We start from the raw sequence: 16,932 nt of genomic DNA on the forward strand, positions 1-16,932 counted from the left end.
TTCTATATATCCACGACTGTATATTGCCTACCGATATGACTTTGGTGTAATATACAGCATGGCTGTAAATTCCACTGAGAAATTCGAGAAATTAAAACGTAAAACAGCTCACACGCAAAGAGAGTGTGTACGGAATTTGAATCCCTTTACACTACATCATCTCTAATCACCATCTCCACAGAAATCAATCATGCTCTCACATCAATCTGAAATCCTGTCATTTGTATTTCACAAATCCCAAACTACCAGCCTCATGCAGAATGCTGAACAAATCCAAAAGTAACTCACCTATCACTACTAGGTACGTGCCTGCCCAGTAGTCCACAGTGGGTGACAGTTTGGACATGTATTTGTTGTCCTCCTCCATCCTCCTCTTCCACAGACAGACCAGTAGGGACCAGTATTCACACACCCCAAAGGGTGCCAGCGATAGAATTTTACCTCTGACAGGGAAACAGGCTCTTCTGAGTAAGGCTTATTCTTCACATTATTGACATTACCACAGAAAGCATATTCAGATGTACACACACACACACACGCACGCACGCACGCACGCACGCACGCACGCACGCACGCACGCACGCACGCACGCACGCACGCACGCACGCACGCACACACACACGCACACACACACACACACACACACACACACACACACACACACACACACACACACACACACACACACACACACACACACACACACATGTTCCCAGAGGTGCACAGTACACACACATTCACAGACAAGTGCAGTACACACATACTGTATAGCACCCCCCACTCCCCTTCCCCACAGAGCAGATTAAAATGACAAATGTGAACATTGACTTTAAGTACACTCACGCAAACACACACACACACACACACACACACACACACACACACACACACACACACACACACACACACACACACACACACACACACACACATACTAATTTACACATACACTCCTGTCCTGTCCTCTTTCTATGCTCCTGTCAACATTCGCACCCGTTTGTGCGAACATCCTTTTTCAGCACTGTGTTTGAGTGTGTGAGGGTGTGTGTGTTGTGGTCGTCCCTACAACGACCTAAGTGCAGGGAAAGCCCCCGGGGCCTGTCGTTCCAGAGGATTCTCATCAGAGAGGAGCCGCACCACAGCTTTACTGTAGTATTCATTAAAGTCCACCAAAACAATTACTATAATATATACTACAGTTTTCTTTTACTACAGTATTTATACTATATTTAACTGTAAATACTAATATATTACAGTATACAACCAGCCCAGCCACAAGGGAAAGGGAAGGGAAAGGGGATACCTAGTCAGTTTCACAACTTAATGCATTCAACCGAAATATGTTTTCCGCATTTAACCCAACCCCTCTGAATCAGAGAGATGACATGGACGTCGATTAAGGCAGCCTCCCGCTGCGGAATGCGGAAAACATATTTCGGTTGAATGCATTAAGCTGTGAAACTGACTAGGTGAAACTGACTAAGCAAAAAATATGTGTTTTTAGGAGCCTCCTTTGTTTGTATTAATATATACAATATATGAAATACTTTTGTACACTGTCTAGCATTCAAAATAATAGATAAATATCTCTAAATCCCCAAAACATTTTACAACACCTCAACACATCATCAGTGGGATAAGCCAATTTGTTAGCCCATAGTAGTTTCTACAAAGCAAATATATATTTTGCAGTATAAAGGAATTACATATGTTTCCTTATTAAATAACAGTTAAATAAAATGGAAAATGTGTTATTTGTCATGTTTTTGTAATTTTAAAGTGTTTTTACATGGTGCCAAAATCAAGGGACAATTACCACCGCAATTCAAGAAGGACCCCTTTTCTCCCAACAACAAACGCTGTCATTATCTTGTAAACACTTGTGCAACACTCAGCAGGTGCTTTAGTGTGTTCTTTCACTCCCGTAATCTTCTGGCAAGGTGAAACAAATCTGCCTGTCTGCCCTTGAGCAAGGCAGTTAACCCCCCAACAACACCTGTTCCCCGGTTGCTGATGACTTGGACGTCGATTAAGGCAGCCTCCCGCATCTCTCTGATTCAGAGGGGTTGGGTTAAATGCGGAAAACATATTTCGGTTGAATGCATTAAGTTGTGAAACTGACTAGGTATCCCCTTTTCCCTTGCCTTTCCCTTGTGGCTGGGCTGGTTGGACAAGGTCATGCTTCGCTCTCAAATGGCCATAAGGGGCTTTGATGTGGAAAATAGACATTCCCTCTACTGACGCTATCGTCTCCTTTCAAGGGATGTATAGCTTAGGAAAAAAAGGTGTGGAAACAACACGGAACGTTAGTTGAAACGAGAAGCGGCGAGTAACATAAATGCTAACGCTAATAATGCTAATGTATAATAGTATATACGGTGCCTTCAGAAGGCATTCATTCCCCTTGTAGGCCGTCATTGTAAATAAGAATTTGTTCTTAGCTGACTTGCCCAGTTAAATGAAGGTTCAATTAAATGTTGTTGTGCTACTGTACAGCGTGAATTCAAATTGATACCGACAACATGAAAATGTGTTTTTACACATTTTTGAAAATGTATTGAAAATGAAATATAGAAATATATCTACATAAGTATTCACACCCGAGTCAATACTTTGTTGAAGCACATTTGGCAGTGATTACAGCTGTGAGCTTTCTACACCTGGATTGTACAACATTTGCCCATTTATTATTTTCAAAATGATTCAAGCTCTGTCAAATTGGTTGTTGTTCATTGCTGGACAACCATTTTCAGGTCTTGACATAGATTTTCAAGTACATTTAAGTCAAAACTATAACTCGGCCACTCAGGAAGATTCGATGTCTTCTTGGTAAGCAACTCCAGTGTAGATTTGGCCTTGTGTTTTAGGTTATTGTCCTGCTGAAAGGTGAATTAATCTCCCAGTGTCTGGTGGAAAATAGACAGAACCAGGTTTTCCTGTAGGATTTTGCCTGCGCTTAGCTCTATTCCATCGAATTTTTATACTGGAAAAGTCCCCGGTCCTTAACGATTACAAGCACACCCATAACATGATGCAACTACCACTTTGCTTGAAAATATGGAGAGTGGTGCTCAGTAATGTGTTCTATTGGATTTGACCCAAACATAACACAGAGAGGTGGCTGCCTACCTACAGACTTCATATCATTTGCCACTTTAATAAATGGAACGCTAGTCACTTTATTAATGCCACTTTAAGAATGTTTACATATCTCGCTTACTCATCTCATACGTAAATACTGTATCCTTCACTATCTATTCTTTACTATCTATTGCATCTCATCCATATATTTTATACTTATATATTCTCATCCCGTTCCTTTACTAGATTGTGTGTATTAGGTTTTGTTGTGGAATTTGTTAGATATTAGGTTTTGTTGTGGAATTTGTTAGATATTAGGTTTTGTTGTGGAATTTGTTAGATATTAGGTTTTGTTGTGGAATTTGTTAGATATTAGGTTTTGTTGTGGAATTTGTTAGATATTAGGTTTTGTTGTGGAAGTGTTAGATATTACCTGTTAGATGCTGCTGCACTGTCGGATCTAGAAGCATAAGCATTTCACTACACTCGCAATAACATCTGCTAACCATGTGTATGTGACCAATAAAATGTGATTTGATTTGATTTGACTTTTTAAGCACATTTTTACTCCTGAACTTATTTAGGCTTGCCATAACAATGAGGTTGAGTACTTATGACATTCAGCTTTTCATTTTTTATTAATTTGTCAAAATTTCTAAAAACATAATTCCACTTTGATATTATGGGGTATTGTGTGTAGGCCAGTGACAAACAAATCTAAATAGAATCATTTTTAAATTCAGTCTGTAAACAACAAAATGTTAAAAAGTTAAGGGGTCTGAATACTTTCTGAAAGCACTGTAATACAGCGTAATACTTAAACACTATTTACCATAAACAAAAGTTGCATAAATAGCATTTACACGCTCCAATACTATCTTACTCCTGCCTGGCTCTCTGTACACAATCTCATCAGCCGTTGGGCTCCAAGCCTCAGAACAGAACTCAGTCTCTCCACTCAGACCGCTACATTTGGGATTAACATGAACACGGAGGTGCTTAGGAAGACGACTGAAGCCTCAACCAGGTAGATTAGAATATGCACGTATTTGTGTGTGTGTGTGAGTAGGTGAGTGAGACAGAGGACATCCAGAGGCTGTCAGAGGGTAGATGGGGTGCAGTGTGTAGAAATGTAATGCATAGAACCAGAAATACCTCCAGTAATTTCAACAGCTAAAGGAGACAAAACTAAGAGCCAGAAAGAAAGAACTTATGCAGGTAGACCTGGAAAACATGCTTTACACAACCTGACTGAACCACATTCTCACCAAAGATACATTTAACACGGCATCCTCGCTTTGAATAGAGTATTCCCTTTGTCAGGATGTGTGCAAATAGTTAGGCATATGATGAGCTCCTAAAGACATATATGTCTGGATCAGGACTCAGGAGAGAGAACAACATCAGAGACAGAAGAACACGCTTTAAAACCCTCTGTTAATAATGCATAATCCATACTGAACAAAAATATAAACGTAACATGCAACCATTTCTAAGATTTTACTGAGTTACAGTTCATATAAGGAAATCAGTCAATTGAAATAAATTCATTAGGCCCTAATCTATGGATTTCACATGACTGGGCAGGGGCACAGCCATGGGTGGGCCTAGGGAGTTGTTGGGAGCCAGGCCCAGCAAATCAGAATGAGTCCCCTCCCCCCACCGGTTGGACATACTTCAGAATTCTCTAATACAATGCTGGAGGCGGCTTATGGTAGAGAAATTAACCTTACATTCTTTGGCAATAGCTCTGGTGGACATTCCTGCAGTCAACATGCTAATTGTACGCTCCCTCAAAACTTGAGAAATCTGTGGCATTGTGTTGTGTGACAAAATGGCACATTTTAGATTGTTCCCAGCACAAGGTGCACCTGTGTAAAGATCATGCTGTTTAATCAGCTTCTTGATATGCCACATCTATCAGGTGGATGGATTATCTTTGGTCACTAACAGGGAGGTAAACAAATTTGTGCACAAAATATGAAAGAAATAAGCTTTTTGTGCGTATGGAACATTTCTGGGATCTTTTATTTCAGCTCATGAAACACTTGACCTTGTTGCGTTTATATTTTTGTTCAGTATACTAGGGTCTGTATTGATGAAGCTCTCTCATACACAGGAAATAAGTTCATTCCACACCGCAAGTTATAGATTCATAAATTCAAAAAGGTTAGATCAGCAGAATTCTAACATTATCCCACACGTGGGATGTTTCTCAACATTGACACTGAAGCTGATTTTCTTGTTAAATAACTACTCAGTATGTACAGGTCTTGACATGAATAGGCTACTTTGCAGGGCAAAAATAGACAGTGTACCAAATGACCATTATTTGTATTTACCAAATGTGTTATTGTATTATTATTATTAGACTTGAGCAATAATAGTCTGAGATGTGAGGATAGCCTACCCTGTCTATTCTACATTAGGAGAAAGGTAGCAATTTATTTTTCTGATTCACTTTTATTTCATAATCAGTAGTAAAGCGGGACATTCCACTGCAGTTCACATTTCCTTCCAGTAGGGTGCAGAATTGAGACTGGCCACCGTACCCATAGCAACGATTACAACAACAAACCATCTTGTAGCTCGCGATGTTGCCACTTTACACTTTTTCCAGACTTGGGTTGTGTAGAAGCGAAGTAATAAGCTTAACTAGATAGCTAGCTAAGAAAAAGATGAGTCAAACCGGTAACCTACGCGATGATACGGAGGAGGCTGGACCTTCCGTGGACTCTGAAAATCCAGAGGAGAGAATTGCAGCCCGTCGCCTCCGGATAGCTGCACGAAGTGAAGCCAATAAAAGGTAGATGACGTTAGCTGGCTTCTGTTTGAGATAGCACCTGTTAGCCACCTGTTAAACTTTTAGCTTAGCTGTTTAGCTATTGCAGGTGAGGTGTACTCTGTCCTCTGCAACTTTAGTGTTAGCTATAGCTAGCTATATATATATATGCCAAAATAAGATGTAATTTTCCCATCTGTCATTCAGACAAGAACTGGGAGATGACTCCCATGAAAAGAAAGAAATCAAAGAGGAGGCCAGAAAAAGCCAGCATCAAGTGGAACAGAGTGAGAAGGTACCATTAGGCCTATGTTATTGTTAGCATTAGAAATTAATTTGAAGCAATGAAACATAACGTTAACACAACACAACACAACACAACACAACACAACACAACACACACACACGCACACACTACATGTCTATTTCTCTCATTCCCCCCAGCGTATGATAAAGCTGCAGAGTGATGGGACGGAGCTGGTCACCAACATCCAGGTAGCAGCTGATTCTAGGGAATCGCAGCGTCAAACAGAGGTGGAGGAGGCCCACAGACTCAGGTACTACCCAGGATCAGTGACTGTGCTCCGCAGCAGTTGTAGTCGAAGTGCTCCCTCTGTTGGCCATGGACTGTACATGCGTATCTCATTGTGACAAAAAGCAGGTCAAACTAATACAACCTCCTCACAGCACCGCTCAACAACAAAAACTGTTCTACCAATAATTGAAACGTTGTTAACTATCAACCAAACATGCATGTTCTCAAACCCTCCTCTCCGACCTCCCTCTATCTCTCTCCCCTCCCACCCCTTCCCCCTGAGCAGGGTGGAGAAGCTGGAGAATGAGGCCAAGTCGAGCCTGGAGAAGTTTGAGGAGATCACCAGGAAGTGGACGGTGGCAAAGATGAAGGAGATCCCCCAGGACTTGAGAGACTCTCTGAGCAGCCAGCAGCAGCTGTGTGCCCTGCTCATAGAGGACAAGAACAAACTCATCCACGAGCTGCAGCAGGTAGTGTGTGTGTGTGTGTGTGTGCCTGTGTGTATTCATTTGTTTTGTCTGTATGTATAATGTGTGTGCGTGTGTAGGAGATGAAGTTAAGTGACGATCGCTACGTCAAAAATCTGAAGAAGCAGGCAGAGGATGTGGACCTGATGATTGAGAGAATGGAGGACCAGGTCAAGTTTCTGATGGGCTCCTACAGGGATGAACTGGACCAGATAGAGGTGGGACACATTCAGATTCAGTGTTTAATCCTCACATGTACAGGCTTGCAGGTGTGAATGCAGGGTACTGTGAAAATCTTCGGCTCCGAGCTAAAACATGCAGGACTAAGTGAAATAAAAGAATGAAAATGGTGATAAAAAACAACAACAATATAAATATAAATAGCACTATATAGTAAAGCCTGTTGAGGGCGTGGGGGGTAATGACCATAGGGGGAGCAACATGACCATTTAGAAGGTGAAAAAAAAGTGGGAAAAAAACAATGTAAATTCTAATAAAAACAATCTATAATATTGTTATAGTTAGTTGGGATGTGGGCAGAGTAAAAGTCAGTTTGGGGGGTGTTTGGGAAATGTCCATAGTGGGAGCAGCATGTAAGGTAAGTGACCGTTGAGTGGGTGTTGGGGGGAAATGTCCATAGGAGGAGTAGGAGGCGGAAGCAGGTAGCTGGTGGTGGCTATTCAGCAAACTATTGGCCAGTCTATTGCCATGATGCTGCTGTACTTCCTGCGTCTGAGGAATTGAAGCGGGGAGAACAGGACATGGCTGGGGTCCTTGATGATCTTCTTGGTCTTCCTGCGACACCTGGTGTTCTAGGTGTCCTGTAGGGCAGGCAGTGTGCACCCAACGGTGGTTGAAGAGTCGCTGTCGTGCCTTCTTCACCACGGTGTCCGTATTGGTTAGACCATTTCAGCCTCTCTGAGATGTGTATGCCGAGGAATTTGGAAGTTATTGGCCGTCTCCACGGCGGCCCTGTTGATGAGGATGGGGGCGTGTCCAGCCTGGTTCCTCCTGAAGTCCACAATCAGCTCCTTTGTTTTGCTAACGTTGAGGGAGAGGTTGTTTACCTGGCGCCGCGCCGTCAGAGTGCCTACCTCCTCCCTGTAGGGTGTCGTTGTTGGTATACAGGCCTACTACTGTTATGCGTCAGCGAATTTGATGATGGAGTTGGTACTGTGTGAGGCTATGCAGTCGTGGGTATACAGGGAATACAGGAGGGGACTGAGGACGCACCCTTGTGGGGCCCCCGTGTTGAGAATGATTGTCAAGAAGGTAATGTTGCCTACCTTCCCCACCTTGGGGTGGCCCGTCAGGAAATCCAGGACGTAGTTGCATAGGGAGGAGTTCAGACCCAGAGTTCAGACCCATGAGCTTCGTGATGAGCTTATAGGGCACTATGGTATTTAAGGTCGAGCTGTAGTCGATGAACAGCGTCCACACATTCCCTAGGGGTTACCCCTTGGTGGGTGATCCACGAGCTGTCATGAAAAATATGAGCCTGGTGGGAGAACCTAAAGGAGGAGGGGCTCATTGTATTGGGTGGAATGGAATTAATGGAAAGGAGTCAAAACATGTGGTTTCAATACGTTGGATGTGTTTGATACCATTTCATTTATTCCATTACAATGAATCCATCCTCCAATAGCTCGTCCAATCAGCTTCCACTGAGCCACCTTCTGTCTCCCCTGACCATGCAGTGTCCTGCCGACTTTGATTGGGGATGTTTCCTGCGTCTGGTTGGGTTTTTGGTCACCGGGATGGTTATTTTGGTTGTTGACATGTTCATTGATCTGTTTGTTGATGGTTGTTGACCTGCTCCTGTTTTGTGCAGAATTCCTTTGAGCATGAGCGGAAGATCCTACTCACGGGGAACAGGACGAAATGGGAACAGTACATGAAGGAGCGCCGGGACAAAGAGGTAAATACGATTCTAATCAATAGACTCTCTCTCTTCTCTCCCTGAAAATGTACTTGAACTTTTTGTGTCTCTCTTTGTCTCTCCTTTCTCCCTCTCTCTCTCTCTCTCTCTCTCTAGCTGGAGAACGTGATGCAGAGGATGAAGAGGGTGGATGAGTATGAGGTGTTGCTGCAGCAGCTGAGGACAGAGGACGCGGAGGAATACAATATGATCAAGATCAAACTGGACACAGATGTTCAGGTAGACGGAAAATATGAAACGTGGGAACAAGTATGCAGGTATGTTAGGGAATGTTTTTAAATGAGCTGTGGTGTGTGTGTGTGTGTGTGTGTGTGTGTGTGTGTGTGTGTGTGTGTGTGTGTGTGTGTGTGTGTGTGTGTGTGTGTGTGTGTGTGTGTGTGTAGATCCTGGAGCAGCAGCTGCAGCAGATGAAGGCTACGTACCAGCTGAACCAGGAGAAGCTGGAGTACAACTTCCAAGTGCTAAAGAAGAGAGACGAAGAGAACACCATCACCAAGTCCCAGCAGAAGAGAAAGATCACCAGGTAGCTACAGCTACAATGATTCAAAAAGTATTCAGACCCCTTCACTTCCTTCATCAATCTACACACAATACCCCATAATGACAAAGTAAAAACAGGTCTTTGAAATATCACATTTAAGTATTCAGACCCTTTACTCAGTACTTTGTTGAAGCACCTTTGGCAGCTATTACAGCCTCGAGTTTTCTTGGGTATGACGCTACAAGCTTGGCACACCTGTATTTGGGGAGTTTCCCCCATTCTTCTCTGCAGATCCTCTCAAGCTCTGTTGGGTAGGATGGGGAGCGTCGCTGCACAGTTATTTTCAGGTCTCTTCAGAGATGTTTGATTGTATTCAAGTCCGGGCTCTGGTTGGGCCACTCAAGGACATTCAGAGACTTGTCCCGAAGCCACTTCTGCGTTGTCTTGTCTGTGTGCTATGTTCGTTATCCTGTTGGAAGGTGAACCTTTGCCCCAGTCAGAGGTCCTGAGTGCTCTGGAGCAGGTTTTCGTCAAGGATCTCTCAGTACTTTGCTCTGTTAATCTTTCCCTCGATCCTGACTAGTCTCTCAGTCCTTGCCGCTGAAAACATCCCCACAGCATGATGCTGCCCACCACCATGCTTCACCGTAGGGATGGGATTGGCCAGGTGATGAGCGGTGCCTGGTTTCCTCCAGACGTGACACTCGGCATTCAGGCCAAAGAGTTCCATCTTGGTTTCATCAGACCAGAGAATCTTGTTTCTCATGGTCTGAGAGTCCTTTAGGTGCCTTTTGGCAATCTCTGACTGTCATGTGCCTTTTACTGAGGAGTGGCTTCCGTCTGGCCACTCTACCATAAAGGCCTGATTGGTGGTGCTGCAGAGATGGTTGTCCTTCTGGAAGGTTCTACCATCTCCACAGAGGAACTCTGGAGCTTGGGTTCTTGGTCACCTCCCTGAGGTGTTTGGCTGCTCGGCCAGCTCTAGGAAGAGGCTTGTTGGGTCCAAACTTCTTCCATTTAAGAATGATGGAGGCCACAAATGTTTTGGTACCGTTCCCCAGACCTGTGCCTCGACACAATCCTGTTTCGGAGCTCTACGGGCAATTCCTTCGACCTCATGACTTGGTTTTTGCTCTGACATGCACTGTCAACTGTGGGACCTTATATAGACAGGTGTGTGCCTTTCCAAATCATATCCAATCAATAGAATTTACCACAGGTGGACTCCAATCAAGTTGTTGAAACATCTCATGGATGATCAATGGAAAAAATCTAATCAAATCAAAGTGTATTTGTTACGTGCGCCGAATACAACAGGTGTAGACCCTACAGTGAAATGCTTACTTACAAGCCCTAACCAACAGTGCAATTTTTAAGTAAAAAATACACAATGCAAAAAGTCAGAGTAGTCATCTGATTACCTGTTCAGGAGTCTTATGGCTTGGTGGCAAAAGTTGTAGGTCCTAGACTTGGCGCTCCGGTACCGCTTGCCATGCGGTAGCAGAGAGAACAGTCTGTGACTGGGGTGGCTGGGGTCTTTGACAATTTTTAGGGCCTTCCTCTGACACTGCCTGGTGTAGAGGTCCTGGATGGCAGGCAGCTTAGCCCCAGTGATGTACTGGGCCATACGCACTACCCTCTGTAGTGCCTTGCGGTCGGATGCCGAGCATTTGCTGTACCAGGCGGTGATGCAACCAGTCAGGATGCTCTCGATGTTGCAGCTGTAGAACCTTTTGATGATCTGAGGACCCATGCCAAATCTTTTCAGTCTCCTGAGGGGGAATAGGTTTTGTTGTGCCCTCTTCACGACTGTCTTGGTGTGTTTGGACCATTCTAGTTTGTTGGTGATGTGGACACCAAGGAACTTGAAGCTCTCAACCTGCTCCACTACAACCCCGTCGATGAGAATGGGGGCGTGCTCGGTCCTCCTTTTTGTGTAGTCCACAATCATCTCCTTTGTCTTGATTACGTTGAGGGATAGGTTGTTATTCTGGCACAACCCGGCCAGGTAACTGACCTCCCTATAGGCTGTCTCGTCATTGTTGGTAATCAGACCTATCACTGTTGTGTTGTCTGCAAACTTAAGGATGGTGTTGGAGTCGTGCCTGGCCATGCAGTCGTGGGTGAACAGGGAGTACAGGAGGGGACTGAGCACACACCCCTGAGGGGCCCCAGTGTTGAGGATCAGCGTGGCAGATGTGTTGCTACCTAGAGTCACCACCTGGGGGCAGCCCGTCAGGAAGTCCAGGATCCAGTTGCAGAGGGAGGTGTTTAGTCCCAGGATCCTTAGCTTAGTGATGAGCTTTGAGGGCACTATGGTGTTGAACGCTGAGCTTTAGTCAATGAATAGCATTCTCACGTAGGTGTTCCTTTTGTCCAGGTGGGAAAGGGCAGTGTGGAGTGCAATAGAGATTGCATCATCTGTGGATCTGTTTGAGCGGTATGCAAATTGGCGTGGGTCTATGGTTTCTGGGATAATGGTGTTAATGTGAGCCACTACCAGCCTTTCAAAACACTTCATGGCTATGGATGTGAGTGCTACGGGTCTGTAGTCATTTATCCAGGTTACCTTAGTGTTCTTGGGCACAGGGACTATGGTGGTCTGCTTGAAGCCTGTTGGTATTACAGACTCAATCAGGGACACATGTTGAAAATGCCAGTGAAGACACCTGCCAGTTGGTCAGCACATTCCCGGAGCACACGTCCTGGTAATCCGTCTGGCCCAGCGGCCTTGTGAATGTTGACCTGTTTAAAGGTCTTACTCACGTTGGCTATGGAGAGTGTGATCACACAGTCGTCCGGAACAGCTGATGCTCTCATGCATGCCTCAGTGAGCATAGAGCATAGAAGTGATTTAGCTCGTCTGGTATGTTCGTGTCACTGGGCAGTTCGCGGCTGTGCTTCCCTTTGTAGTCTGTAATAGTTTGCAGGCCCTGCCACATCTGACGAGCATCGGAGACGGTGTAGTACAATTCAATCTTAGTCCTGTATAGGCGCTTTGCCTGTTTGATGGTTCGTCGGAGGGCATAGCAGGATTTCTTATAAGCTTCCGGGTTATAAGCTTCTCGAGTCCCACATCTTGAAAGCAGCAGCTCTACCCTTTAGCTCAGTGCGAATGTTGCCTGTAATCCATGGCTTCTGGTTGGGGTATATACGTACAGTCACTGTGGGGACGACAGGTATTGTGTGTAGATTGATGAGGAATTGTTTTTATTTAATCCATTTTAGAATAAGGCTGTAACGTAAAAAAATGTGGAAAAGTCAAGGGGTCTGAATACTTTCCGAATGCACTGTATAACACTATCACTATAGCAGCATTATACCACCTGATGTACAAAAGACATGTTTGCTGCATCTTAGATGGGCGCTGTCCACTACAATGTGGCGCTGAATTTCTAAGTTCTGTTTCCACCGCTGTCCGCTTCTGTGGTGCTGAATCGCCAATCTCTTCTATCACAGTGGGTTTGTTTACTTTAGCACCATTAGATCTTTTAAACCTATTGACAAAAGTTGACAACAGTTTGGGGCTGTAGTTTGGGGGAAACTGGTTAGCTTGTAAGTAACACGTATACCTGTGTAGTTCTGCTGTAGTTACTGTGACTTTTATATCATCTAGACTGCAGGATGTTGTCAACAACCTGAAGATCAAGTGTGCCAACCAGGAGAAGCAGTCCCGGGAGGAGAACCAGAACCTCACTGATGACTACACACGCATCATGCAACAGTACAAACACATGCAGAAGAAGATGAGGTGAGTAACACACAAACACACACACACACGGATACACACACACACACGGATACACACACACGGGTACACACACACACACACGGACACGCACACACACACACACACACAGAGAGAATGTAATTGTCAGTCTTTGCATTTTCATATCTCTCCCTGTCTAACGCTATAGCCTAGGGATGGTCAAAACTGCAATTGAACTGTACCGAGCAGACCAACAAATGTCACGTCAAGTGCAAGTGTCTCAAGCACTTGGGGAGACTTCGACACAATGTCTTAATTGATTTTTGCTTCAGAAAGCCTCGTTTTGCCCATCCCTACTAATAAGGCTATGCTCTTTACCCTCCTTCCATTCAGGCACTTTGCGGCCATCGATGCCAAGAAGTTTGAGGAGGTGTGGCTGATGAACGAAGAGGAGGTCAAGGCGCTGGTGGAGAAGGCCCTGGATACGGACCGGCTGGTCCACGAGCAGCAGTTGGGCCTGGCCTGGCAGCGCCCATCACTGGCTTTCATGGAGCGCTGCGGCCCCCTCCAGCCCCAGAGACAGGCCCAGAAGACTGCGCACCAGGCCATCTCCGAGCTGCTCCAGCTTGGGCAGACCAGTGGATGTAGCCCGGGGAAGGGGAAGTACCAGGAGGCAGGGGTTGGGCCTGGGGCAGAGAGCCCTGGGTTGGCTGTGGAGGTGTATGACTCAGGAGCAGGGCTGGAGAGTGGGAGCAGTGAGGTGGAGAGAGAGAGGGAAGGGAGTGAGGGGGAGCACAGTGGGAGGTTGTCGGCGAAGATGGTCAAGAAGCTCCTGGAGCTGCTGTGTGACGAGGCGGTGAGCTAAGAGTTTGTGTGTCTGAATGAAGAGGAATAGAGAGAGGAAGAGGAACTGTGTTATCTAACTAAACTAGTTTCCACATTTAGCCTTTACAGCTTCTCTGTCTCTCCTTCCGTCCCTCACCTCCACAGGGTTTTCTGATAGAGAGCAAACTTCTGAAGCTCCTCTCTCCACTGGAGAAGGATGAGCAGTCCCTCATGAAGCTGGACTCCATCTTCACTGTGAGTTACACTGTGACGTCTGTATGTGTGTCATGTCACCTGTACCGATACGTTTACTGTCACATAAACACGTGACAGTAGTGACAGAGGAGCGGTATCCGTGTTGTCTCCGCTCTGCTCTTCTCTGCCAGGCCATGGGGATCGAGAGCGAGGAGGACGTGTACAAGCTGGCGGATTTCTTCATGAAGTATAGACATACACAAGGGGAGCAGACCCAGGTAAGGAGGGAGGGAGGGAAGAAGAGAGGGGAGGGAGTGAGGGAGGGAAGAAGGCCGATGTTAGTAGCCATGATTACCAGCTCCACACTGGCGTCTTGGAAGAATGATCATAAAACATGGTCCCCGTCTTTCTTTTCTTATTTTTTTCCTATTCAGGATGCGTCTGCAAAATGGGGCGTGGCCAGTCCTCAGGCGGAGCGAGGGGAGTTTACCTCCTCCTGCAGCCCGCCGTCTGACCTCATCCATCCCAATGATGTCCTGGTGGCCCTGAGGGCCTTCACTGCTCACCACTGCCGGCCAAGGTCAGCACTGGGGCTCTCTGTTTCAATACCCAAACTAGCATACCACTTCGAATCAAGCAAGTGCCTTGCCCATGTATTAAGCAATAAGGTCCAAAGGGTCTCATCCCTGTATAGGGTCAATATACCACGGCTAAGGGCTGTTCTTTTGCACGATGCAACACAGAGGTATATTGGCCATATACCACAAACCCCCTGAGGTGCCTTATTGGTATTAAAAACAGCTTACCAGCGTAATTAGAACAGTAAACGAGTTGTTTTGCGTCATACCGTGGTATATTTAAGCAATAAGGCACCTCAGGGGTATATGACCAATATACCAGAGCTAAGGGCTGTTCTTAGGTACGACGCAACACAGAATACCTGGATACAGCCCTTAGCCCTGGTATATTGACCATATACCACAACCCCTCGGGCCTTATTGCTTAATTATGTGGTGACACATTGGACTCAATACAGCGAACTTAAATCAGTGTAGAAACGACCTTACAAATGTTATACGGGGAAGCGTAACTTTACAAAAAATTATTTCTCACAATGAAGTGATGATTGTGATATTTCCCCAGAGAGTTAGCTACCTCTCACCAGCCCAGTATGCTGGGTCTAGGAGGGAGAGATGACACTGAAGATGCTGCTTACTGGGAGGCCATGGGTGACGTCATCCCTGAGGCCAAACTCAAGATCTGGGGCGCCCTGGAGACAGCACTTTACAAGTACCAGTGAGTACCACACACTCGCCCACACACACATACACATAATGACAAGATAGTGGCGGCCTCTTATGGAGTTACAAAACAGGTGATATAAAAAGTGGTGATTGATTGAGCATGGTTTTGATTGATTATTTAAATCTGTTTGTTCCTAGCATTGTTCTGACAGAGAGGTCCAAGTTCATCACAGACACACAGAGCCTGAAACAACAGAACACAGAGCTCCGGATGCTGCTTCACCAATACGTCAACTCCAGGGTGTGTGTGGTGTGTGTGTGTGTGTGTGCCTGTGATTGCATCTCGAGGGTTTGTGTCCAGAATGTGTTTGCTAATTTAATGACACGTCTACTGACCTATCTACATTCTTCTCATAGGTCAATGCTGAGCTGGAGATCCCGCCCAACCTGGTGATGCAGTTGGCTCCTGAGTGAACAAGCTGACTGATCAGGAAGAGCACACACAAACCCACAGTGCAGTGGAAATGCTTCAGTATTTAATTATGAAAAATAAAGCACACATCAACATACGGAATGAGAGTTGATGTTTAACACTTTTAATAGAAAATATATAGTGCATAATGGGAGTATTACCTTATAGTAAAGTAGAATGTATAGAAGATTATACCAACAATATGTGATAATAGTGCAATGCATTAGAGCGTGTACAAAGAGCCTTTCAAATACCAACAATGAATGCATAAGATAGTGCAAATCCACTCAGGGATCAGGCACATTGAGCGAGAGAAAGTTTGCATGTGTGTGGTTGAGAAGTGTGTTCAGCCAGCGATGTTGAAGATCTTGTTGCTGAGGGCAGAGGGCATGGAGAAGAAGAGCAGGCCCAGGAACAGGAGTCCCAGGACAGCCCCCAGCAGTAGAACACAGTGCAGCTTGTACTGCCTCCAGGCCAGGATACACACCACGTGCATTGGGCTCAGCAACCACGACAGACTGGTATTGGGACGACTGCAGGAAGAGATGTTTACACACACACAAAACTGAAATGTACACGCACGGACACACAAACACTACTCATAACGAGTCATATTGATACGAATGCAACCTCTGGCATTCATTCAAACACACAAAGAACACAGCGACACACACTGGATGACACATTGTAACCAGATACAAACCCAACAGTTGTCAAAATTGTTATTTCAATGAATTCCATTTATTTAAAATCATTGTTAAAACAGACAAAATGTTTATATTGCATACTCATCAACAGGAGAATATAATACATTTATTAGTGTTAGTGCAAACAAAATCTTTTTTTGTCTGTTTGTATTTTGTGAACATGAGATCACTAAAATGACTGCAACACAAATGACGTCATAACTACAAGTAGGTCAAGCAAGGGAAAACCAGAGGGAACTGCACACTGCAAACAAAGTCATCTGATAGGCCAACAGGGCAGAGGTCAAGAGGCCAAGCCGCACCTCCCTTTTACCGGACCTCTCGCGCTATAAGGTGCACACAACCACTTCAGGTCCGGGAAATCTGCATTGATTAAAACGTGCCACGATCCAGACAGATAAAAGGTTTAGAAGCCGACTGTAAAAGCTATAGTAGAAAGGAAGTCATGCCATATCTGATGACCATGTAAACTGAATCACTGTGAAATGTTAGAAT

The 16,932-nt window shown here is 45.0% G+C and overlaps 3 protein-coding genes across 6 annotated transcripts in view; 1 reads left to right on the forward strand and 2 right to left on the reverse strand.

Moving 5' to 3' along the window:
• LOC139555884 (opsin-5-like) overlaps nt 1-367 on the reverse strand; it is a 40,460-nt gene extending 40,093 nt beyond the window's left edge. Inside the window, exon 1 of the mRNA XM_071369248.1 lies at nt 289-367. Coding sequence (XP_071225349.1) covers nt 289-367 — 79 coding nt within the window. The remainder of the gene's footprint in view (nt 1-288) is intronic.
• Nucleotides 368-5,628: 5,261 nt separating this feature from the next.
• Nucleotides 5,629-15,854, forward strand: drc1 (dynein regulatory complex subunit 1 homolog (Chlamydomonas)). Of its 2 annotated transcripts, XM_071370808.1 has the most exons (16): nt 5,630-5,887; nt 6,071-6,158; nt 6,308-6,420; nt 6,685-6,868; nt 6,946-7,083; nt 8,697-8,783; nt 8,901-9,023; nt 9,188-9,327; nt 12,902-13,036; nt 13,388-13,850; nt 13,985-14,074; nt 14,206-14,292; nt 14,449-14,594; nt 15,158-15,310; nt 15,457-15,559; nt 15,676-15,854. In XM_071370808.1, the coding sequence occupies exons 1-16, from the start codon at nt 5,760-5,762 to the stop codon at nt 15,730-15,732; spliced, it is 2,235 nt and encodes a 744-aa protein (XP_071226909.1). In that variant the 5' UTR covers nt 5,630-5,759; the 3' UTR covers nt 15,733-15,854. The 2 variants fall into 2 exon arrangements, with proteins under 2 accessions (XP_071226910.1, XP_071226909.1); XM_071370809.1 differs by lacking the exon at nt 6,946-7,083 and having other exon boundaries at nt 5,629-5,887.
• Nucleotides 15,773-16,932, reverse strand: part of otofa (otoferlin a) — a 132,794-nt gene continuing 131,634 nt past the window's right edge. For all 3 annotated transcript variants that reach the window (XM_071370802.1, XM_071370801.1, XM_071370796.1), the window contains one exon: nt 15,773-16,263. In XM_071370802.1, coding sequence (XP_071226903.1) covers nt 16,077-16,263 — 187 coding nt within the window. In that variant the 3' untranslated portion in view covers nt 15,773-16,076. The remainder of the gene's footprint in view (nt 16,264-16,932) is intronic.

Source organism: Salvelinus alpinus, chromosome 27 (assembly GCF_045679555.1).
Source record: "Salvelinus alpinus chromosome 27, SLU_Salpinus.1, whole genome shotgun sequence".
Lineage (NCBI taxonomy): Eukaryota > Metazoa > Chordata > Actinopteri > Salmoniformes > Salmonidae > Salvelinus > Salvelinus alpinus.